Here is a 25,285-nt window from a genome sequence, read left to right as displayed (position 1 = left end):
CAATTAAATGTTACTTTTTACTGTATATACTGACCAAAATGCAAACATACTTAATTTGGTCAATAAGTGAATTGTGTCAAATTTATAAAGAATTAGTTCTAGCCACAACTTTTTACTCTTTAAGAGAGACAATGCTAAATGTAAACATTTTCTGCTTTTTCTAACTGAATATAAAATATTATTGTACATTTTTAAGACACTGAAATAAACATCAATTGCCCTAAATTTAGCAAAAGCAAAATGACATTTATACATATAGGTGATCATGGGGGTGGGCGACAGAAAAAAAAAACCAAAATGACCTAAAATTCATGTAATGATATTTTTCAAAAAGTCTTTTACGTTGCTTTTCAGCCCATAAGCACAGCCAACAAGATACTAAAAATGTGTTGTTCTCAATGAAGCGGAGGCCACCAGGCTGGTAACTGTCCAAAGGGTAGTCAGTTTCTTCTTTCATAAATCCAAATGGACAACAGTTTCTGCCTCCTTCACATATGCAGCACAAATATGAGCATAAACCCCAATGTTATTTCCCACCCATGGGCAGCAGGAACGGACGGGGCCGCCACTACGTGGGAAGCCAGACCCCAGAGACTCCCTCTGCCATCCTCCGGTTCACTGTGCTCTTCTCTGATCCACACTCAATTTCAACACGGAGAAACAGGTCTCATTTTCTTCCAATATCATTTCTAGGAGCAATTTGCACTTTTCTACAAATGATCTTTTGTATGGTTATTCTTGCTAAATTGCAAACAATAAGACTTTCATAAATCAAGTCTGCCAATTCTCCTCCACTGTTGATGATACAAGGAGGGTTTCCATTAGAAAAAAAAATCAGGGAAACCTCCCTCAAACATGAGGCATAAAAACATGCTTTCCTTCTGCTGAAAGCATCCAGTCCCATGGACGCACTGGTTACCCTGATGAGTATACATAAAACAACAATGTGCCTGCTGAATTTAAGGCAGATATTTTTAGGTTCTGCAAATATGAATGTGGGCAGTCTGAGGTAAGGGCATATCTAATCTAAGTGTGAAAACTATTTTTATTGCTCTGGGAATAGTCACTGTTAACTGAATGCAACAACAAAAAGGGGGGAAAGAAAGAGCATGCAGACCCGAGGGAATTACCAAATCAATTAACAAGTAATTCAGGAACTAATTTCTATATTGCCTCTTAGCACAAAATTGTATCTTTAATTTCTCCTGCAATAAGCATCTCTGTGATGGTCCTAACACACACTGTCGCTGTAAATGAGTTTACAAGGATCTCTTTTTGATTGGCTATACAACATTATTTCTTCACAGTTCAATGCTACTGTAGCCAAGTGCTCTGAAATATTTAATTATACTGGTAGCTACCAGTTACCAATTTGCAAGACCCACAGTGAGTACAGTACATTTTAAAGAACTAGTAATCAACTAATTAAAACCACAGCGAATTCCAGATACTCCAATTACAAACAACCGCTGTGGAATACACTTAGAGGGTTTCTGCATTAAGAGGAAGGAGATCTTGCAGAAGGTCTGGCTGCACCATGGAGCGCGAATGCCACCAACTGAAGACCCCTGGGCGCTGGCGCTAGTTAGAAAACACGTCTGCAGCAGTCTCTGGGTGCTGTCCCGTGCCTGCATTTTTAATCTAACAGATGACGTCACATTGGAAGCTCAGCGGTAGATGAGGCCATTCAATGTGAAGACTACAGGTTTCAGAAAGAGGAAGACTTGGGTTTGAGTCTTGCCTTTGCCTCTTACTGGCTTGATGAGACCATGCAAGCTGAGCCTCAGTTTTCTCGTCTGTAGAGCGTCAGGAATCACACCACACAGCCTCATAGGGTTGCTAGGGCACCCGTGAGCCTGCTGCATAAATAAAGACACAAAAACTGGTTCATCACCCTTAGGAGCCAGATCCTCTCAAATGCACCGATTTTTATTTATCCTCTTCCTCATTTCTTAAAGAGTCTGATCAAACGATATGAAGCTTAGGGATTCCACTTAGAAAAAAATGGCCGGTCACAATACAGTCAAAATATCGGCAAACATTATTTATTTGTTTCTTTTAAAAGCCTAAGTAAGAAGAAAATGCCTGGGATGTCCATGTGAATCGTGGAAAGAAGACCAGAGTGAGCATCTGAAAAGACGGGTCCTGGATCCTGTCACATAATATGGTACAGCCTTGGGCAAGTCACTGCACCTTCCTGGGACTCAGTTTCCCTACGTGTAAAACAAGGATCCCTCCCGGCTTTAAAAACATGTTGGTTGCGCTAGGACACTGTAATTCCAGTACGAACACGAGGAGAGTATTTGGTTATTTGGGCAAAAATGGGACAATCACAGGGAAAAATAATTCTTAAGACTAATAAATAGAATTAGTATATATTAATACATTATATAAATATATATGTGTATATATAGATATGTAAATACATATACATATGTATTCTTCATTCTCTGAGATAAATTACTTAAGAAAAATATACAACATCCCGAGTAGAATTTCAATTTTCATGCAAACAACGATGTGAGACCAAAGTTAAATAGACCTCAGTTGGCGGCAGCACCTTCGGGAGGCTGTCTTCCTCCTCCACACCAACCAGCACAACACCGGCCCCAGCAGCTCTCAGAGCGCATCTGCTGTTTGATAAGCACATGAAACGCTTTTAAATGAAGAAAAGGAGAGCTATTAATCATCCCTTAGGATTTACTGAGAAGCCACCATGCGCCTCCAAGGCCCACAGCCCCTGGTCACCCTTGAGTTTGGGAACTGCCACTCCACTCTCACCAGGTCCATTCACACTTTCAAGACTCAGAGCTCCTCCTCACCCCTGGGCTGCTCCTCACTCTTGAGCTTCTCCAAGCTTCTCCACACCCCTGGGCTCCTCCTCATCCCTGGGCTTCTCCATACCCCTGGGCTGCTCTTCACTCCTGGGCTCCTCCTCACCCCTGGGCTTCTCCAAGCTTCTCCTCACCCCTGGGCTTCTTCTCATCCCTGGGCTTCTCCAAGCTTCTCCTCACCCCTGGGCTTCTTCTCATCCCTGGGCTTCTCCTCACTCCTGGGCTCCTCCTCACCCCTGAGCCTCTCCTCACCCCTGGGCTTCTTCTCACCCCTGGGCTTCTCCAGCTTCTCCTCAAAGGCCCTGCAAGTTTCAAAATTATCCTCCCTAGCTCCCTCTCTCTAACACAAGAGGGTTTAAACAAGCACTTAATTGATTGTTCTTAGATGGCAAATCAATGGAAGATTAAAAACAAAGAAAGAAAGAAAAAATAACATTGGGACCATCTTAGTTGTCCTTTCTTTCAGGCTATAAAATATTTCTGAGTTGCACACACTACTATGTTAAAAGGCCAATAAGTACTTAAAAGTACTAGTTTACATACGACAACTGCTCTTGAAATTCTTTTGATCAAAGAGGCATTTGGTGGTATTTAGACTTCTAATTCACCCAGCATGAACGAGGTGAAAATAAGCTTTGTTCTCTTTACACACATACACACAGACACACACAGAGCACCCAGAACATTTTATTCAAGACTATGCACATTTATCAGAAGGAAACTGTCTTCATTTTTTAAAACCTACTTATTATTGAATACAATTTATATCACTAAAAATGTTTTTACAGAATGTCAGCATAGTCTCAAAGTATCTCCCAAGATATTCATCATATCTTCACCAAAGGGAAAAATAATAACTTCCAATGGAGAAACCCGGCAGACTCCACCTTAACCAGATGACCATGGCTGACACCACCAATATGATACATGGACATCATGTGCCCCCTGCTGAGGACACTGCGAAGGACACACGCTTATGTGGTCTTCCTGCCAAAATAGCATAACCTCAGTCTATTCAAGAGGAGACATCAGACAGTCAAATTGAGATACGTTCTACAACATAACTGATCACTATTCCTAAAATAGTGCCGAGGTCATGAAAGGTAAGACAGACTGAGGAATTGCCTCCGAGTGGAGGTGACCAAGTAGATAAAGCAACCAAATGTGAAGAGGGATCCTGGATCCCACCCAGAGATGGCAGAAATCTGAATGAGGCTCCCAGCGCTGCACTGCTGCCAAGTTCCTGGTTTTCACAACTGTGCTGTGCTTACGTAAACCATTAACATTAGGGGGAGATGGGTGCAGGGTATAAGGGAACTCTCTGTACTATTTTTGCAACTTTTCTTCAAGTCTAAAACAATTTCACAACAAAAAGTTAAAATTTTCAAAATTCTCCTTTAAACCCATCCCAATTTACTTGTTTGTGTTCCTACTCCTCCAATTTTAAACCAAATATATTTTCATGTTCTAATTATTATAAATACACAGGTTTATGCTTTCACTTCTTATATTATAAACACTTTTCACACCTCTAAAGAATCTTCAAATTGACCATTTTAGAGGCTGTATATCCTCTACTATTTAGTTGACAATCATTAATTTAACTCCTTGCTTGTTGGACATCTCTAGTTTCCAGGGTTTTAATACTACAAACAACTCTGGTGTGAACATTTTTGTACACTTAACATTTTTTCCCTTTCCCCTAGTGAATTAATTCCTTGGGATAAATTTCTAGGAGAGAGATTATTGGGACAAAGTGAATACACTTTTTTATGTCCTTTATGTACCACTAGATTATCCTCCAAGAGGACCAGGCCAACTTCTAATAATACAGCGATGCAATTCTAAAACTCTGTTTTTCCCTAATTTTTGCTAAGAGTAGGATTTTATCACGTTTTGTTAATTATAACCCTAAGTACAAACTGATTTATCATTGCTTTCAATTTCTGATACTTTACATGAGAGTAAAGAAAGGCCAAGTATCCATCCATGTTCATTTGCCTCTGTGGTTCTTCATGTCTAAAACATCTCTTTATGTTACTGATATCCCCAGTAGCATGTTGGTGTAGCTGGTATATTTACGTATTTCCAAAAAATTAATTTTTATGCACATTAAAAACAATATAAATTATTTTTCTACAAAACTTCTTCCAATAAACATATTCTTGTTTTTAGCACTAATCACAATCATGAAGGTTGTGGTTTACGTACACTGAATAAGGGAGTAAAAATTTGGCAATTAAAAAAACAGTCCACTGTTACTAAAATTTGTGAGTTTGACATAAAACAATTCTTATAAACACAATTACATAATGAAGACATTTATTTAGATGTAATTTCTTCTGTATGAATACAGAAAAGTAGTAGAGAAGTTTTAGAAGAACCTAGTTTTCTGAAATGATTTTGGTCATTGACAAAGGTTTTATTCTTTGAAGATTAAAGATGTGCCTCTTGCGTTTCACCTAAATATAGTTTTCTATGTACATGAAACAGAGTTCAATCTAGAGAACATTAAATTAAAAGCTATTCTCTACCTTAAAATGCAACAATGTAGAGTTCTTCTCCAATATAACATATTCTTTAAAACAAACATAAAGTTTGTTTTGGGGAAAGAAAAACATTTTACACTATTGACCTACTCAATCTACTACTACTACCTGCCTACTCGGCCTGCCCTGTAGACACTGCGGGAGAGGATCACTGTAAGAGAGCGTGCACCCTCAAGAAGCACATGGGGGAGGATGCGTGAAGGACGCACACGTCGATGCATCAGGGAAGACGGCAGAAGATCCCAAGACCCGACAAGGTGCTGGCGGAGGTGGGGGGGGGGGGGAAGCACCACATCTCCTCAGGGACAAGGTAAGTCTTCCTGGAACACAAGGCATCTGACATGGGCCCCAAGGATGAAGAGACTGACAAGCACAGACTGAAGGGACCAGTACCAACCAAAGTTGAGAGCCATACTTGTGAAGGGGGAAGGGAAGAAGCTCCAAGTGACCCCATGTGCCTAGACAGGGGTAGAAATCTCTTGTGAGCCAGCCCTGACCCTACTGGTCCACCTCTGGGCCTGCAGGTGACCCTGATGCAGGCTGTAGCATGAAGACCATGGTTGGTCGAGGTGCCAGACAGCACGAGCTTTCGAGGACGGCCTCCACATAAAACATCATGTCTTGCTGGAACCCCACAAGGGGAATAGAGCATTTACTTGATTTTTGACCGGGTTTAGAAAAGATGGTCATTGTAAGCACAGATTAAATCAGGGGTGAATGGGGCAGAGAAGACTTTTCTAGAAATATATCTAAAGGACTCCTGGATCTGAAGTGCAGCTCTGCCACTTATTAGCTCTGTAACCTTGGCTGCACGACTTAACTTCCCTAAGCCTTGGACTCCTCGTCTGCCGCTGGTAGTAAGTGGTGTCTTAGTTCTTGGAGAATTAAATGAGGTCACGTGATTAAACATCCCGTACAGTGACCCATGCACAGTAAGCACTCAGGAGAGAACGGCCAGCATTCTTATTATAACTCTAACATAATCCTAACCTGGTTAATTGTGATGACTTTCTAAGCAGATGGAAATGGTAGTGAGTAAATACAGCAGCGTGTAGGTCTGACAGAATTGGGGAAGACTAGATTTGGGATGGCCCTAAGATGTTAACAGTATTTTTTACGTTTCCATTTCACCAGTCTATAAACATAACTATAATAGTAAGTACTTTATAGAAAATGTCTAACTACGAATATATTTCCCAAACTGACAAACCCGTCCATGCCTATTTTATAATATATCACCAAATTTCTACATATGTAATTACAGCTGTCAGCTTTGGTAACAAGGGTTTGAAAATCTGGCCATTGGTAAGTCAGTTAAAAATAAATTCCCTTAGTGAGATGCAGGAAAGGAAAACATTTTTGTGCCACTCAAAACTATCTTATAAAAATGTCGCTGTCTGGTGACCTTCCTCAGGAAGGGGCAGTGAAGATTTCTGAAGACGCCACCTTCTTTAGAACTTCTGGGGCAAAAGGCTCTGGAGTGAAGAAGAAGTAAAACCACATTGCGAAAAGGCAGTGGGAACCAGGGAGCATCAGCGTGCTGAGTCTGGGCCCCCTGGCCCGTTTTTTGGAAAAGCATCCATTCTAGCAGCCAAATGCTCCAGGGAGTTCCACTGCTGCTGTTTTTACACAAAACACGAAATTCTGACAGCCAGTGGGATTCTTCCCGCCAGCAGGAGAGGTGCTCACTTGTTTTGCAACCTTTCTGTTCCTGAAGAACAAAATCCAGCTTGGGAGAAGTCCTAGCGTACGTTCTGTGTTCTTACAGGAGGAGAACCTGAGTCTTTATCAGGAGCTGCTAAATAAGGCAGAAATGAAATCGGACTTGGATGCTGTGATTTTCTCAGGGGTCTTGGTAGACATCCATTTCCGTGTAGCATTTGCAAACGAGCAAAGACTGTGGTTAAGTATTTACAGCTATTCATCACGGGTTAGGATTTTAACCTCTATGGTGAGGGGCCTCACAAGACTGATGTGGGGTCTCCATGCTCCTGCCATATCTTCCCTCAGTAACGAGATATGTATTTCTCTGGGCATCATCTCTTATACCTGGGATAAACTAATAAAAACACATAGCACTACGGCCATTATCACCGTGACAACTTTGATAACTTGTAACACAACTGATTTTTTTTTGTTTTTGGAAGGCCAGAGGGAAACCATGTTTAAGATAAACCCTGGAACTGCAGGCGTCTGCTGAACAAACATGCTTTTCCCGGCCATCCCCTGCTACAGGCCTGACACCTGCCCACGGTCCTGAGGAGCCACCTCTGCATGGGAAAGGACCCAATGAAATCACTTTGGTTACTGGAGCTTTGTTTTTCTTTGCAAAACCAATCTCAAGGGGCTCCACTGCCTTAACAGTTATAAATAGAGATGGGCCACATGCTTTATGGAAGGATGTGTTCCTATAATAGCCTTATTTCAAATGATAACAGTTTACTGCAGCTTAGGAGGATTTAAGTTGAAACCTTCAAATCAGAATGTTTGGAATCCTGTGTGTTTCCTATCCAGTACACGGAGCCTCATAAAATAGGTTCTTTAGATTCTGAAACATGTTGACAGGAATAGTGGCCTTGCCTTGTAATCCTAGGAAGGCCTAAGGCAGAAGAACATATGGATGGAGAGAGTGTTACAGATGGCCCTTGGGGTCACACAGACCTGAGCTTCCATCTCAGCTCTGCTATTAACGAGTCATGTGTTATGGGCTGAACTGTGTTCCCCTAAAAGTCGTATATTGAAGCTCTAACACCCAGTGTGACTTTATTTGGAGACAGGGCCCTTAAACAGGTAATTAAGGTTAACTGAGGTCATAAGGGCCCTAATCCAACATGACTGGTGGCCTTATAAGAAGAGGAAGAGACCCCAGGAGCACGCACAGAGAAAAGGCCACGTGAGGACCCAGCAAGAAGGCAGCCGTCTGCAAGCCAGGAGGAGAGGCCTCACCAGAAACCGACCCTGCCGGCACCTTGATCTTAGAGTTCCAGCCTCCAGAACCGCGAGCTGTCTAAGCCGGCCCGTCTGTGGTATTTTATTACGGCCGCCGGAGCAGACTGACACATGGTGTGATGCTGGACAGGTTACAACATCTCCCTGAGCTTCATCTCTCTCATCTGTGAAATGGGACCATCACAGCTACCACCTCCGAGTTTCCAGGGACGACAGCGTGAAGTTCTCGCACTGTCTCTGGCACTCATTAAGCAGTCAATAAACATTGGTACCATGAATACCCTGACAGGTTATAACTACCGAGCATCACAAACCCGATGGGGATGAAGTCATGGGAGCGAGGAAACCCTCTGATTAGGAAGACCAGGAGCAACCGTCGCTCTGAGAAGACACGGCTGCTCTGGCTGGCCCTCAGAGACACCGCCTGCAGGCGCTCTCTCCTGGGGGCCTGGAGCCAAGCTCTGCGCTGTCACAGCCTCGTACTCTCAGACTGCTGCTCTGTGGAAACACGTCATGACTCCCCACAGCTGACGGGGGGAATCAACCCCCCTCCTAACATCCCTCCAAGGGGCAGCCAGAGCCCCTGGCAACTGGACATCGCTGCCTTTCCAGGTTCCCCTCACACGCTCCTCTGGCACCCCTCCTCCCCGCTGCTCTGCTCATGCTGCCCTCCTCCTCCCTCTGGCAAATGCCTACTTGTACCTCAAAGCCCACTGGGAGTGCCCCCCACCTCCATTCCCCTCTTCTTTCCTCACCCTCACCTTTCCAGCTTAGCAGAATCCACCATTGCTTAGCTCCTGGGCTCCCAGGGTCCTTTCAAGACAACTCCCTTGCAACACCCATCCACCAGTACTGGGGGTCATGGGTCAGGGTCTCCCTTGCACGACTGAGCCCAGCATGGGTCGTAGACATCTTCTGTGCCCCCAAGCCCCTAGCAGAGTAGCCAGGGCATGTCTACACTGGACAAGTGTATGACTGTTACAAGCTGACTGAGTCTGATGAGAAATAACGCCAGAAACAAATATCTTCTCGATTCATCAAAACAAAAATAAATCCAGCAATACATGCCAACCTTAGCTTCAAGAAACTTTTCTCTGTGTGTGTGCAAATTTATATTGCTGAGAGCGTAGGGAATTGGGTTTCCCCATCGCTGTTGCACTTTTAAAGAAAATAAACAACATTTTGCTGAAATGAATCACGTAGTCAGATATTACCCCAGCTCCTGGATTATGGATACACAGAGGACACATTGAGCCTTGAAATGAACCTCCACTCTTGGAAATAACATTATGTTTGCATGGCAGTTTATGCAGTGTATGAAGCACTTCGGTATACATTACTTTGTATCATCCTCCTGCAGCCCTCACCACCAAGTGAAGTATTATTTTAAATGGCTTTGCAGATTTATATTTAAATGATGGATCTTGTAGCTTGGTTCACATAGTCTATTTAAGCATTCTGAGCATTCTGTATGGACCATACTGCCATCCACCCACACTGCCAAAAGGATGGGGGTGTGGGAGGGGGTGTCCTATTTATTTGAAGATGGATGACTGTAAATTCCTACATAGACGTCCAGATATTCCAAACCGTTTCACCAATGACAGTATGATATTTGAGGAGTCAAATTAAAAGCATGTGAGGCACCCACCTGACCCATTAAATTAATAATCATAATTGGCTGAGTCTGTCGTGAGCCCGGCCGGATGCAATACTCTCAGGGAGTTGTTCACCCAAGTGAGGTAAATTAGCTTTCGGGGCACTGGGGTCCATGTCAGTAAATTATCTGCTTCTGGGGAACTAAATGGGCCCCCGATGCCCAGGCAGAGCTGATTTGCCACATGGGTGAACAGCGGATTCTCAGGGCGCCTTCTGCTCACCTTGGTTCCTCTGAGGCCAGGCTTAATAAACAGCAGCCATCATCATCACACCTCGCAGACGCAGCACAGAGGGCGGACCTGCAGAATGAACTTCTCCTGCATGCCTGATTGGAAGAACACAGCATCCCTTTCTTCCTGTTCCCATCTCTCTCAAGTTTCAGCTCGCTCTTCGATTTTGTTTCCTCTGTGAAAGCACATGATGGCTGAGCAGCTGACTGACCGGCTGTGAAAGGTGTCGAACTTTCACGAGATGTTAAAGTGAGCGTCACGAGGTGGCTTTTATTCTGTCAACACCACACAATCCACCTCCTCGTGTTGATCCCAAGTACCAGACAACGCAGGTCAGCGGCCTGTGGCAGGCTGGCCGAGGGGATTAACTCCGGAGGTGCCTTTCACTTAATTGACAATCGCTTTTTTCTACTCAACTGAGAATCAAAAACACATCGATTCAAAACAGTTCACAGGCCTGATGCTACTGGAAAGTTCCGCTCAGGCCGGCTCTTCCTCTGACGACTCGGGAAGGGTTTTCCCGTGGCTTTGCTGGCCGCTGAAAAATCTCTGCTCTCACTGGCTGACTGTCTGCTCTAGAGGTGGCCACGACATCTGGGTTCAAGGTCAAAATTAAGACTTAAAAAAGTTTTATGAAGACACTCTGTGCCTTTGGCATACTCCTGAACAACAGAAAATTAAGCCTGCTGCCCTGAGGTCTCCAGTGGTACCCTGCAGGCCCACGTGCCGAGAAAGCGTGCCCTGGCTGGACGTGGCAGTGTAAGAACCACACCGAGTGGTGACTCCTGAGTGACCATCACAGTCATCATCATAGCTGTGTTTCCCGGCACACAGTTCTTCGCCTGCATTTTTTCAGTGTCAGGGGAGATTTGTGTCTCCCCAAATATCAACCAGTTGATGAAATAAATAAAAAACTTCCAAAAGCAGTAAGTGAATGCAGTGTTTTGCTCATAAATCTCTAAAAGCTCACTGGGAGGCCTGCTAGCACTTAAAACTTCAAAAAACAAACCTCCAGGCAAGGGACACCCCAACCATGACTGAGACTGGCCTGTGGGGGCCCTTCTGAGTAGTCTGCACTGACACCAAGGGGTCTTACATGGCGGGGCCCGTACACTTCCTGTATCTCTCGCTCCTAACAAACCTTGGCAATGCCCACCCTCTGCTTATGGCCTAACCAGGAACGTCGGATGTGGGGGGAAATGGCTGGATAAACACCGCTGGCCTGTCTGAAGGGGAAAGGTCAGACTCCCAACAGAAGCATAATTAAGCAAAGACAGTACCTTTTACTCTTTCTCACTCTTTGGGATCTCACATGAGACAACACACTGCCTCGAAACACTTAGTGAGGAGTTTTCTTGTTTGTTCCCATCGAAAAAAATACATATATTTATTTATTTTCAATTGTGCAAGCATGACAAGATAAACTGATTCAGAGTTTAAAAATTCAAATATACTCTGGTGTGTGTTACTAAATGTGAGGCGCGGTGAGGCCACTGGGTCTGTTTTTGCAGAGCATCAGGGGCGGGAGGAGCGGGCCTGGCTCGGCCAGGCGTCTGCCAGGAGCGGGGAGAGGCCAGGGCTGAGGCTGTGTATCTGGGCCATAATATAGAGATTAAAAAACTCCAAAAGGAGAGAAAGAAAGGAGAGCACACAGCTGCTGTCCCCTAAACAGACCTCCCATCTGCCACCCACGATTTGCATGTCACCTTCTCCGGGCTCATTTGTACTTCATTAACTGCCATTGACTTAACAAGATTTATGCAAATGACACCATAGGAGCTCCCTAACTCCCACCGCAATCAAGTGATTATGTATGTACAACTCTCCGCAGCAATGAAAAATTAATACGTGACAAGCCCACTCGCTGCTGAGCTGGGCCTCTGGCTTTTTATTTTTCTTGCTTTGCTTTTTAATTTTTATTTGAATAGACCTTATCTTACTATTAAAAAAAAAAAGAAGAAACAGAACTCGGAACCAAATCTCCTCTAAAACTGCAGAAAGCACAAAAAAGGGGAAATGGGCCCAGGTTCTCAAGACATGAAATTATTGTGCAGAAAATAAGTCATATTCTTGATGAGGTATCTTTAACTGGGAAAAAAAGAGAAGAGATGAAATCATCGCCTATCGTGATCCGGCGAGCTCGCACACTGGGGGAAGAGGCCTGCGTTTTCACAATGAACGAGCTGTAAGATGTGAGCGAAACATGGTTGAGATAATTCACCGGAATGTGTACAATCTGTAAAAACATGAGTCAGGTTGCTGAGCCTGTTGAAGACTGCCTCGCCTGTGTCCTAAACCATTGGTTACAAGATTCCTGTGGGAAGGGGGAAAGCAGGAGCCTGCAATGATCAAAAATACTAGCCAGTCCAAAAACCATCACCATTAGCAGCCCCGTGAAGGTCTCTGAGCTTCCAAGATCACGTCTCTGCCATGAGGCAAAGGGTCCACGAGCCGGGGTGCGTGCGGGGCTCCAACAGACAAACCGAGACTTGAACACGGGCTGAGCATTAAGACAAAGCGCCTGGCTGCTGGTGAGAAGGGCAGAAATGCGTGTGACAAACAATCATGGTGGGCTGAAATGACCCCTCCCATCCCCAGAACAGACGAGCGCAGCTATGTTATCCCTGGAGAAACATGTTGCCGTGGACATAGTCTTGGAAGTTTCTTCTAGACACGCAGAAGGCATTTTTGTCTGAGGTCAGGGTTCACAGATTTAATTTAAAACACATAACTTTGCTTGCTAAGCTTTCTGAAGGCTCTTTGCCAACAAGCAGTGGAGAGAGTGCAGGCGATGCGGCAGAGGGGCTTGGGTCTGAAACCCTCGATGCCCATTGCTTCCTAGGCTGCCTGGTCTGGAATGCTCCCCGACTGGGTGTGATTTAAAATAAGGATACCACACTACCTCACCTGTGCCAATGTTGAGGCTTCAATGGGATGCTATATAAAAAGCACTTAACAAATAATAAGCACTCATTCAATTGTTCGTTTATTCAACAAATAGGTCTGTTGAGCATCTAGAACATGCTGGGCAGGCACTGCCCCATTGGGCTCCTTTCTTTGCAAACCTCTCATTTCATTTCTACCAGTTGAAGTCATCGCACTGGGAGGGTTAGGAATTCAGACCGTCTCTAATGATCTCGGTTCCTTTATAAACACGGGCACACACGGGCGTTTGAGACACATCTATGTGACCATTTAAAAACCCACATCCATCCGTGGGAGCCACAGAAAGGCTCTGACAAAGGTGCCCTGAGCATGACTCACTGGAAAATCCAGTTTTGTAGGAATTTAAAAACTCTCTCTGGAATCTCCACATCCCAGTGTTTCAAGGGACTCATATATTGTCCAGTGTCCCATTTCACAGATGAGGAACCTGAGGCCTGGAACAGCCTGCCACAGGAGGACTCTGACCCGCCAGGTGTGGACTTGAGGAAGAAGTTCGTCCGTGGCAGCACGTGTGGGCAGCTATGAGGGACTAGGAGCTGCATATGCTCCTTGTGCCATGATTCACCAGGAAATCAGACCATGATTTAGATTTCGATGAGATTATTTTGAACATGCACAATTGAAAGGCTTCCAGGACTGGATAATACTCATTTTACGCTTGATGGTCAACCCCAATCCACACACATATTGAAAACCTAGCCTGTAAGGCGAGCCCCCTCTACAGATGAGCAGGGTACAAATTGAGTGAAGGTTCTAATTACACCGGGGGTCTGGCCGGCTTGCGAGGAGGCGAGCACTCCCGCCCTCATCGACAAGAGACGTGAATTAAGGTAACAACCTAGTATTAACTTTTAATATTCCCAAAAGGAAATGCCCTAGGACCAATTTTTTAAATGAGAGGCAAAGGGTTAAATGATTTTTATAATTCGAGTGGAAAAGCATCAATGGCATAATAATTACACCTTAAAATTACCCTATGTAGAGAGTTAGGTTTATAAATAAACGCACAGAGAAAGAATAAGCAACTACATGCATAGACCTTTACAGTAAAGAAACTGTTTTAGAAGGAAAACGTCACCCACCAGCAACGAGTAGGGAAGAAGATTTTTCTTGGCGGTGCCCCGTGCTAGCCCACACATTTGTTGTCTAGTATCTGAACGGCTCTTGTTAAAAACCCTGTAAACTCCCTGCTCTGGTCTTGCCCGTGAACTCCGACGCCATGGTCCTATGTAACCTGTTCCTGCTCCACACTCCACACTGAGATTGCCTGGCCCCCAGCTAACACTGCATTCCCACTTGTTTCAAATGGGTGAAACTACATTGTGGAAAGCTGATAGCCCTTTTTAAGGGTGGCAATGCCAACATGAGTTCCTAAAGGATTCGTAAAACTGTCTAGGTATCGCAGAAGAGGATGGCAAAGAGCAATCACCCAGAGGGACGAGCTGGTCACAGCGATGTTAACAGCCAGGACTATTATCATGCCCACAGATTTTTTTTTTTCTCTCTCAAGCAGAATGCACTCTAAATCAACTGGCTTTCTTTAACAACTAAAAGATGACATTTCCAGAAGCTAGAGTGCCCGGTTGAACTCTTTATTTTGATTTTCCTTGGAAACAGAATAGCAAAATATGTTACGTGAATTCCCGTTTTACTTGAGACATAAAGTAATTTGGTACCCGCTTTCTGGGCTAATGAAAACCTACTCCAGGCTAGCAACATAGGCCAAAACAAATGCTTGAATTCAAGTCCTGTTGTGTAATGAGGAAGTTTAATTAAGGCCCCACATTACAGCTGTAAATGTTCCTTTATATAATAAGGTCTAAATGAAACTAAACCTAATCAAAGTTACAATTCCTTCATTAGCAAATTACAAACAAGAGCGCACAGCTGACACACCGGCTATGATTATCACAACTAATTGCCTCGTTGTTACAAACCAGCCTGAAACAGTGTTCAGATGTCCGTCTGCGAGAGCAAATTAGGGCCACATCGGGCTGTTCCTATGATCACAAGGGGCTCTTGTACACGATCTGATTTACCCCTGTCAACTGGCGGCCGGCGGCCCAATCAAAGCCGAGCTACAAAGGCAGCCTTTGAAGCCAACTCAGCCTCGAAACGCACTCCATATGCAGGCGGGCAGACTGCACTTCATTAGATCTGTTGTCACATTTTCCCTCTTCTTATTCTAATGATCCTATATTAATACACACAGGAACCTCTTCTAATTGATGTCAAGTGAGTGACTTCTACATTCATCAACAGAACACATCAAACAAACCTTGGTGCACAAGCCAGCATCACAGCAAGGAGAGACCCGAGGTGTGTCTCCAGCTCCCGGGAAGGGAGAAAAGGGAGAAACGGCGTACCTGTTTAATTGGGATGGCTCGACCGCTCCCGATGCTGTCCGCACGACTCTCCAGGCCTTTCTTCTCTTTGTCTGGGTCACTCCCTTTCCGAGACTGCAAAGCAAAAATAAAGTTAGCATTTGGGTTTACAAGGGCTGCGGTTCACGGATTGCATAAGGTCTGCCCTTATTTGCACAGTTTCTGTAAATACATATTTAGAAGCCATGATGATATATGTGTGTACGTACATCCACATCCTAGAAGCGGACTGTTAAGTAGTTCATCTCCACCAATCCATCATTTTACAGAGAATTTTCTCAACTTTTCCCCCCACTTTTCTACCACAAAATTATCTTTTAATTCTTTTTTAAAGAGTTCAAAACTCAATTACTAGAAACCAATGGACCATACAGGAAAGTAACGCCCAACAGGAAAACCCATTCCAAAGCTGCAGTTAATCCAGCCAAGGAGAAAAGGGCTCCTCGCTGCTTGTTTGGAAAACTACTACATAAATGTATATATTTAACTAACGTCTGAAGGATTTGAAAAATTCTATTAATGACTCAGTTTCGCAATTTAACAGTACACCCTTGATTCGTATCAAGGTGCTGGTAATGTCTCTTTTTATTGCTTCTGGATGGTTAGAAAACAGGGAATTCAAAGTCAAACTAGTGTACGACACCACAAAAAATAGCAAATGGGAAAACAGTTGAAAATATCTTTTTTTGACAAAACGTCAATACTTGGGGAAAAACGAGCAGCTTCGTTTGCCAAGTTCCTGGAACAGTTTCCTTGGCCGAATTGTGGACGTTACGTGAACCGCCTGGCAGCTGGCAATTGGTGGGGAGGGTGGTGATGTCTAAAGCAGAAATGCCACACCCTCAAGCTCATCGTGACTCGGGGAATTCGAAGGAGCCCCACAGCTGAGTCTCCATCTCTGGATGGCATGAGAAAGTGTGAGGACAATGATTTTCTGACAGATTTATTTTATTATGAGAGAAAGATCTGAGACTCGTCCTCCTTAATAACTGTGCTGACAAGTGACAACTTCACTCCATTACTTTTCAATGGGAACATTACTCACGCAATATTGGAAATGGAGAAACATTTTCATGTGCTTTTCAAATCTGAGATGATATATGAAACGGACAGACTTTGTGGTGTCCAGCGCTGCAATGAGACGCTGATGGAATCTGGTTTCACGGGGGTGTGAGATGGAGCAACTTACTCTATTTTTTTAATATTAAAAGGGGCAACGTCACGGGTCGTAAAGAGGGAGAAAAGTTCCCATGATATCAGCTCAGAGGTCGATGGGCACACGTGCTCATTAGAAAACATGCTTCCTTGACAATTATAAGAGCTGCTACATTCACTGGCCACCTACCGTGCCAGGCACGTGCACGTTTTTCCTTTAGGATGGTAGAAAGCGTGGGATGAGACAGCAGGAAACGAAACAAGCAACACACAGAAAGTTGCAGAACGCAAAACGTAAGGTTTATCCCTTTCGGAGAGGATCGAAATGGAGATATTTATCAATCCCTTGTCATGAATTTTAGCTAGGAGTCAGGGGCTCACTTTTCTCTTTAATTAATTCTTTAATTAATAATGTATAATAAGTGCTATGCAATAGCCCTAAATCCTCTTTTCCCCACATCTCAATTCCTGGGAAAATGGGAACTTGAGGTTTCAATTTGTACAATAAGATTCAAAACTCACAGGGAGAACGTTTTAAAAAATCTTCAATCAATAGAGATCATTCATGGTACTTTTGGAATTTTATGAATTCTAAATTTCTAAATTTGGAAATCCATCTTCATTATTCTCTATTCACCAGAATAATTAACAAAACAAACATAACAAAATGAACATCTTCCTCACGGCAGCACATCTGCCCCACAGTCTCTCTGCTCTCAGGGCAGAATTCCCATATTCCACGAGAAGCAGGACTAGGAAGCACTAACCTCAATGCTAGGTCACACGCTCGGAGACGAAAGACACGGAAACTTCACTGCAAAGAAACCCCCCAATCCCCTGACAACTCTAACGTTTTGGTGGAGAGTCATGAAACTAAAATTTCAAGGAGAGCAGTGGCGAGCTGTTCGGCACAGGGTTTGCTGTATCTTGCCCCACGATTACTTTTTCTACAACATGCTGTAGCATATATCAACAAAACTGAAACCCGACAACTAAACCAAAGCAAACCCATTGGACACAAAACACTGCAGCACAGATCAATTCCCAATAAGGTACCCGACTTTTCCGCCAACTCTGAGACTACAGCGCCAACAGCACGTCCTCGCGTTACTGCTGACACGGCTCCGTGAAATCAGCAGATACAAAGCAGCTCTCAGGACCCGCTGCACAGGTCGGGCGTGACTGTGCGATGTCACCAGCCTGACGCACAACTAGAAACCTAACAAGAGTTTGTCGCACCCATCACGGAAGGTGGGTAGCAAGCCAGAAGAGTGGCTGCTAAGTCTCTGCAAACACTGAATGTAGAGGAAAAAGCAAGGTTAAGATAATCTAATCATCGCCTCCTTCTTTGCAAAAACGTTTAACTTTCTCCCATGTGATGAAAAAAGCCATGAAGGGACACCTGTCAACAACCTGCTTACAGAGACGGGAAGCATCGCTGCCAAGAGCCCTCACTATCAAACAGAAACCTGCATTTCCCCTGTAACCAATGAGTAAGTCAAAGGCTGCTGGAACACATCCCAACAGGATCCAGGCTCTCCTGCTCCACAACAGACAAAACACCATTCGAACAATCCAATTTATACTATCAATTTTGCTGCCTTATTTTTACAGCGAGTTTCTGAGTCAGGTAACATCTTTTCACAATGGTTACTAGGTATGCTAGGCATTATCTGGTAAGCTTTTGAAAACATCATGTGAATAACATCATTATGATAAAGCTTGAAAAGAGGCAAAGCAATACAGCGTACAATTAAGGACACCCAATAGAGTAAGTCTACAACACGGATACAGATAATAAACACCAAATTCAAGCGAATGCTGACCCCTGGACAGGGAGGCAGGCTGTCAACCTTCACCGATGATGTGTTTCTTGAAGCAGCAGCAGTGGCAGCAGCAGCAAAACACTTGTGTGTCATGAGTTGCATGGGGAGTGTGTGCATATGTTTTTTCTTCCTGAATGTTTGAAAATATTTTCTAATCAGAGTTTGAAGTTAACCACATGTAAATTAAGGCCACAAAACTAAATTAATTGTTCTAAGAACCCATATTAAAAAGAATTAAATGGAGACAGCCTTACAATATTTCTTTTCTCAAAACAATGATGTTTTTCAAAGAAATAAGCAAAATAAGATATAATTTAGCTTTTGACTAGTGAAAGTATAACCTCTACTGCAAATGTAACACATAGTTTCTCACCACAGGAGAGATTTTAAGTCTGTACTATTTTGTAAAAAGTGCATGTGATTCATTTTTGTTTAAAAATGTGTACATGTGAAAACAGAAACATCTTGGGATGCAAAACGTTAGCCCAGAGTGGTACATTCCAGGTCTACTTTATAAAATTTATAAGCCTGGTATTTGAAAAATGATGTGTGTACTACTTAATTAACTCCAGCCTCTTTACGATGGTCTAATAAACAAGGAGGATGGTGCCCCTTCGTCTGGGTCTTACAATCCCAGACGGCGTGGGTTTTTATTCACTAAGATTATTCAGCATACGGCACAGCTCTCCTCCTACCAGACACTTTCAAATAAATACACTTCTTGCCAATTTAAGCCAGTAATTACCAACAATCACCAGGGATGAAGAGTCTATGAAATTTTCCATATTTAAGAAGAGATTCAAACTGTTAATGATGAGACTTTAGTTTCTTAATTGCTACAATTTCAAAATTAATTTGCCTCTTTTCATTCCTTGGATGACACTGACATCTAGTGGAGTTAATATTTTTAAGATCTTCCACTTAAAAAATCCCAACACATCACCGTCACCACCACCACCATCTTGTTCAAGGCAAACCCAGTAATGACCAGCATACGGGTCTTGTCTGGGGTTTTAGCCGTCTTTTCCTTAAAGGCCATGAGCCAAGCCCATTGTAGTGTTAGCTTCTTTCATGACCCCAAATTTTTGTTCCTGGTAATAACAGTTGTGCAGCTGGATTTAATTTCTAAAATGCTCTACTCTTAAACTGCTTTCCCACATTCAAAGAGAAAGAACAAGCCCTGATGATGATAGATTCATGGGCACATCTTTGTATTATTAGAGACATTAATTATGACATAATTAACGGGGATCCTCAGTCACCATAAGGACGGCTCCGGCGCCCGCCCCACCTGCCCTGGACAGCTGGGGCTCCTGGCCTCTTCCAGGACGCCTGGACGCGGCCACGCCCACGTGTGCGGCTTGAATAAGTGGCAGGAGGGCCCGATCTCTCAGTCCTCCACTCTCCTCTTAGCATGCAGGGACCCCTCCTTTCTCTGGAACGTGGGTTGACTCTGGCAACCATGACCCTGACAGACACCAAGCACAGCCAGGCTCTGCAGACAGCAGAGAGTAAGAAAATACTTATTAACCAAGTTATTATTATTTTGATTCTTCCTGCCTTAAAGTTTTCTCCTTTGTCAGTTACCCAGTGAGCAGGGTCTGGGATACCATTTTCTGGCACATTCCAATTCCAGAGTTGCCCTGAATATGCGGGGATGGGGACGTACTGGGGCTCTCCTTATAAACAGTCTCTTTTTTAAAGATACTTCCTGGCTTCTCATCTCTTTCCTTAGAATAGAAACCAAAACCAATGACCAGTAAATGTGGCCCTTGGAAGGTGTACTGGGCCTGGAGGTTCTCTCTTCCCGCCACGCACTAACAGGAGTGGCAAAGATACAGAAGATACTCTGGTCCACATTCAAAAGCCGTCATTCCTCCCTGCTACGCTGGCGTCCTGCTCACGGCCCACCCTCTGTGCACTGTCGGCAACTGGTTTCTCAAGTCCACTGAGTCTTGAGTGAGGTGACGCCCACTCAACCAAAAGACCCCGACCTGGGTGTGGAGAAGGGTTACAGGTGCACAGAGCCGGGAAGTGGCTGTTCAGGTGACTGCTGCTATTCTCTGTGTGTCTGAAGACATTTCACAACAAAATCTCTTACTCATGTACAAATTTATGCATATCAGATATTCACCTGTATTTTGCAGAAACCTAAGCAGCTTCCTCCCAATCTATCACATAGTCCAACAACTACTTCTGCTTAGCACTACAGAAATCATTTTCACAACATCAGTGGTGGTGAGAAAAAACGAGAGCAAGGTCCCAAAGACTCTTCACCCTCACAGGGAATCTCCCCAACAGCCCCACTGCAGAACCACTGTTGTTCCAGCTCAGAGAGGTTAAGGAACTAGCCCAAGCTTCAAACAGCGGCTGGGAGTGGAGGCTGGGATCTGAACCTGGTCTGTCTGGTCCTCACTCTGCCCCTCCAGCAGCAGTGTCTGCCAGAACTGATGTGGCACAGGGCGCTCGGCAAAAGAAAGGGGAGAGTCGTAAGGAGGGGATGTGCGCTGTTGGCCACAGACCCTGGCTATAATGACTGTCCAGTGGGAAAACCACCACAAACATGGTGGGAACGGGATGGGGATCTCCTGCACTTGGCAGCCATGTACAACATCAAGAATGTCATCTCCAGTAAGGGCAGCAGATCAGATAACAGGCTCCCAGCCACCCCTGTAGAGTCCTCCCTTAGTTCACGGCAAGAGATACTGAACTTCTTTGCATCTAAGTCAGCAGTAATCAACCAAAAGGAGAAGTCAAATTGTTTAAAACAGGGAACCACTGACATTAGGGGCTGGATTATTCTTTGTCGCGGGGGCCGACCTGTGCATTGTCGGATGGTTAGCAGCATCCCTGGTTGCTACTCCTAAGGATATGCCTGCAAGTACCCTACCCACTCCCAACTCCCAGTGGTGACAACCCAAAATTTCTCCAGAAATTGCCAAATGTCCCCCGGGGAGAAAAACCACCCTGGTCGAGAACCACTGGCTTTTTTAAAAGCATACACTTGCAACGCACAGATCTAGTCTCGGGAGGGAAAGTTTTCTTCTCAAGGCAAATGACTGCAGTCACATGACAGTAGCTCTGCCTGGAGTTCTGGGCTCAACTGCAAAGCCTTCCATGATTGATTGGTAATGTTTGCTGTGTGTAAGGGAAGGGACAAGGTGGAGCACTTTTCCCTCCTCTGTAGTTCAGGGGTTCTCTGCATCCCAATTGCCCAAGGGGCTTTTAAAACCTACGCAAGCCTGGGTCCCATGCACAGATTCTCAGTTCATAAATCTGAGCCCAGAAAGCTGATATATAGTTTTAAAATGCTCCACAGATCACGCCAAAGAAAACTCTAGGTGAAGAGCCTTTACGTCAACGAGTCTCTAAAAACACTTGAGGCTTCTGGTACTAAAAGCCACCTCGAGGTAAACCCTCAGGCACTCCAGCCTGGGAAATAACTGGGGAATTTTGGCAGAATTTTATCACCTCCTTGTAGCCAAGGTGACAGGTCTTTAGCTGGAGACTAACAAAGTCACAGGATAATAAAGATCTTTATACAAACCCCTCACTCTTCATTTTTGACACACATACCAGAACTCTCTGTAGGCTGAGAAGTTCCCATGTCACTCAGTATCCAAATTTTTGCTTCTCATAATTTTCTTAGACTTCCACAGAAATCAATGCTTTTCTCATTAACTGAGTTTGGATTCTACAAATATCATTGAACCATCTGGCCACCCGATTCATACTAATTGAAATTGTTTGGAATCACATACAAATGTCTTTCCAGGGTTGACACTCACGGTGAAAAGGTTGGACCGGCGCTTGGACTGCTTCCGGACGGGCGTTGGTGTGTTGGCAGTGGGAGGGACATCTATTCGCAGTTCTTTCTGGCTGGTGCTCGGCGTGGACGGGACGGAGGAGGAATAGTCACTTAAGCTCCCACCTCCATTACTTGTCTGTAACAATGGAACCAAGGTTTTACTACTGACACCCTCCAGGAACCTAATGCCACCACGTATGCAGGATCATCACCAACAAGTCAGTAAGTCACACTGAAGAGATGCCTGCATGGCAGGTCAGATATCTTCTCTGACTCTGCTAGTTGTATTAGCATCAAGTGTACAAGGCCTCATTCTAGAACATACCGATCAACTCACAAAGTTGTTTTGTCTGAGAAAAGTGATCTAAGAAAGAGAAGTCTCTATTAGTTAAATTACAAATTGGGCGCAGTTAAAATGTAATTATTTTATATTTCCTCTAAAAACGAAGGGGTTGGTTGATCTAAACGGGTTCTATGGTTCCTCCCCTGCTCTAGAGTAGACGCAGAAAGAGCACTATTTTGTCCAGCAGGACCACAACTCACATTTTATAAATGACATCTTGAAACTCTGAATGCTTTTGGAAGATATTGCAAGATTCATAAAAAATTAAAGATGCCTTGAGCGGAGACATTAACATTCTTGACTCTACCTTTAGAGGCCCCTACAGTAATACGATTACTTACTGACGTCCCAAGCAAACCGAAAGTGTGACACCAAACCCTCTTGCTGCATTCTTTAAAAAAGTGCCCATATAACATCTGTCCGAGAAACTGTTAATCAAACACACAAGTCCAGGCAAAACCAAGTCAACAGTTTCCTTAACAGGCTTTGGGCTCGGTTCTTCAAAGTGACAATTATTTTGTTTGCTTCCAAGTAAATAATTTAGCAAAATGTTGCTATGGAAAGACAGTAGTTTCTACAGGGCCTAAGGGAGAGGGTACTTATAATTGAGGGCTGCTCCCAAATTGAAGCAGATAGTGGGATCAGCCACTGAGATTTACCCACAACTGTTCAACCCATAAGCAGACGAGAACCAGGACCAACGCAGGGTGATTGAAATCAACAGCAAAGACAGCAGCCCACACCTGGCTTCTCTGCTTGAGCCAGCATGCCTCATAACACAGGCAGTACGAAGACGGGAACATTAAAGAATGATTCCCATAAAAACCACTTGGTCACAGCGGTTTCTGAAGGAAACGTTAAGTCAATTACCAACATGCTATTATTTACCAAGTTGAAAAGAAGAAAAAAAAATCCACCTTAGAATTGGCTACGGACATTCTTTGGACAGGCACGTTCTCCCTGGTTCTGACGTTCCTTTCAGGCCAATTTCCCACGTGCCCAACGTACCTGGCTTATGTGCACAGCAGACACCTGTGCGGAACACACAGACGAGTGGCTTGGAGAGTTGGGGAGCGACTTGCAGGGTCCTATGGACAGCTGCTGCTTCTTCCTTGTGGCAACAATCTTCTGGGCAACTAGCGGACAGGGAGACAAAAGAAATCAACGTGAGGCTGGTTTCCAAACATAAGGTACGTGGCAGAGACTGCTGGTTGTCCCTGTAATCCACTAGTCCCTTCTTTCGCAGTAACAGAATTCCTGCTTTTTAGTTGGGCACACGACTACCAGAAACAAATACGACACTTCCCAAAGCCTCCTCTGGTTTGTCCCCCGGTACCCAGCCAAATATGGCCATGCAAGCCAGCTCTGGCCAATGGGATGACAGTAGAAGGGTCATGTGGCAGCTTCCAGGAATCTTCCTTGAGAGAGTTGCCCTTGGCCCATTTCTTCCTTATATCTTTTTCGTTTTTGCTGCTTAAAATGCACATATGTTAGCTGAAGTCCCAGGAGCCACCTTGGGGATGGAAGCCACGTGTGGTGGGACGGGAGATGAAGGAGCCAGACCTTTGACTCCGTGGAAGACCTCAGCAGCCTTCACAGACCACCTCAGAAGGCTTGAATATAAAACAAAAAGATAGACACCAATCTTATTTAACTTATTGTAGTAATATGATTTTTTCCAGTTACTTGCAGCAAAAATAATCCTAAATAGGACAGGGTAATTTAACTAACCTCCCTTGAAAATCAAAATCTTTTTTTTTTGCACAGCCTAAACAATTACTTTTAACTTTATAAGCTACTGTATTATATATCCAAGGACATGTAATTATATGAAAGAGTTTTTTTATTTAACATATTACTACACACATTGGAAGTTTATCTTGATCAATACGAATCTAAATTCAACCAGCCATAACTTCTCTTGGCAAATAGGCTCACTGATAAAGCATATTGGATTTAATTGGAAAGGAAGTCAACGATTAGAAAACACTTCCTACACCAATAGGTGTCACTACAGGAGAATAACTACAGCTTTTATTTGAATAGATGTGTGTCTTTGGGGACTAGCTGTAATTAAGTTTAATGATATTCAATCCTTGTCTTTGCCCAGATAGTTGCTATTCTGAAAGACCCCTTGCTAAGTAACACGTCACTGTCCCCAGCAATAGGTTATAATACAGAAGAAACACAGATAGTGTTCGCAGATAATTTCTTTTCCAAATGAATACAATTTTAATAAGGAACTGGTCTGTCCACAGCTTATGGCTTTCATGCAAATGAATCATAGTATAAATATGATTAAGTGAAAATGCAATATATAAAAAATGGCTCACAGAGATGAAGAAGCAGCTTCATTAGTTACACCCCACCCCCAATAGGCCTCTTATCATCCTGAAAGGATGGTATCAATTAATTTATCTTCCCGTGCTGTATTGATCGTAACCTTCATCAGCTAATCATGTTTAAATTACAGAGGACTATCGTGGCACTCTGTCATTTCAAAACCATTGGCGTATTGATCTGGGGTCTTTGAAGACGTATATTAGAACATTTTAAAAATCATTACGTGAATTCAAAAATAAAATCTAAGATCAGATTCCAA

General features: G+C 43.8%; 1 protein-coding gene across 12 annotated transcripts in view; it reads right to left on the bottom strand.

Annotated features, from left to right (window-relative positions):
* The window catches only part of AGAP1 (ArfGAP with GTPase domain, ankyrin repeat and PH domain 1), a 561,575-nt gene that overhangs the window by 261,817 nt on the left and 274,473 nt on the right, over nt 1–25,285 (bottom strand). For 11 of the 12 annotated variants that reach the window (XR_009217063.1, XM_058533270.1, XM_058533272.1 and 8 more), the window contains 3 exons: nt 23,692–23,819; nt 22,321–22,476; nt 15,534–15,626 (listed from right to left, as the gene is read on the bottom strand). Coding sequence is in view for 11 of the 12 variants with exons in the window: in XM_058533270.1 (XP_058389253.1) it covers nt 15,534–15,626; nt 22,321–22,476; nt 23,692–23,819 (377 nt within the window). In the remaining variant the exon portion in view is untranslated. The remainder of the gene's footprint in view (nt 1–15,533; nt 15,627–22,320; nt 22,477–23,691; nt 23,820–25,285) is intronic. The other variant, XM_058533265.1, reaches the window with a different exon arrangement.

The sequence above is a fragment of the Diceros bicornis genome, chromosome 37 (assembly GCF_020826845.1).
Source record: "Diceros bicornis minor isolate mBicDic1 chromosome 37, mDicBic1.mat.cur, whole genome shotgun sequence".
Taxonomy (NCBI): domain Eukaryota; kingdom Metazoa; phylum Chordata; class Mammalia; order Perissodactyla; family Rhinocerotidae; genus Diceros; species Diceros bicornis.
The sequence above is the reverse complement of the archived record's forward strand: the minus strand, read 5'-3'. Positions and strand labels throughout refer to the sequence as shown.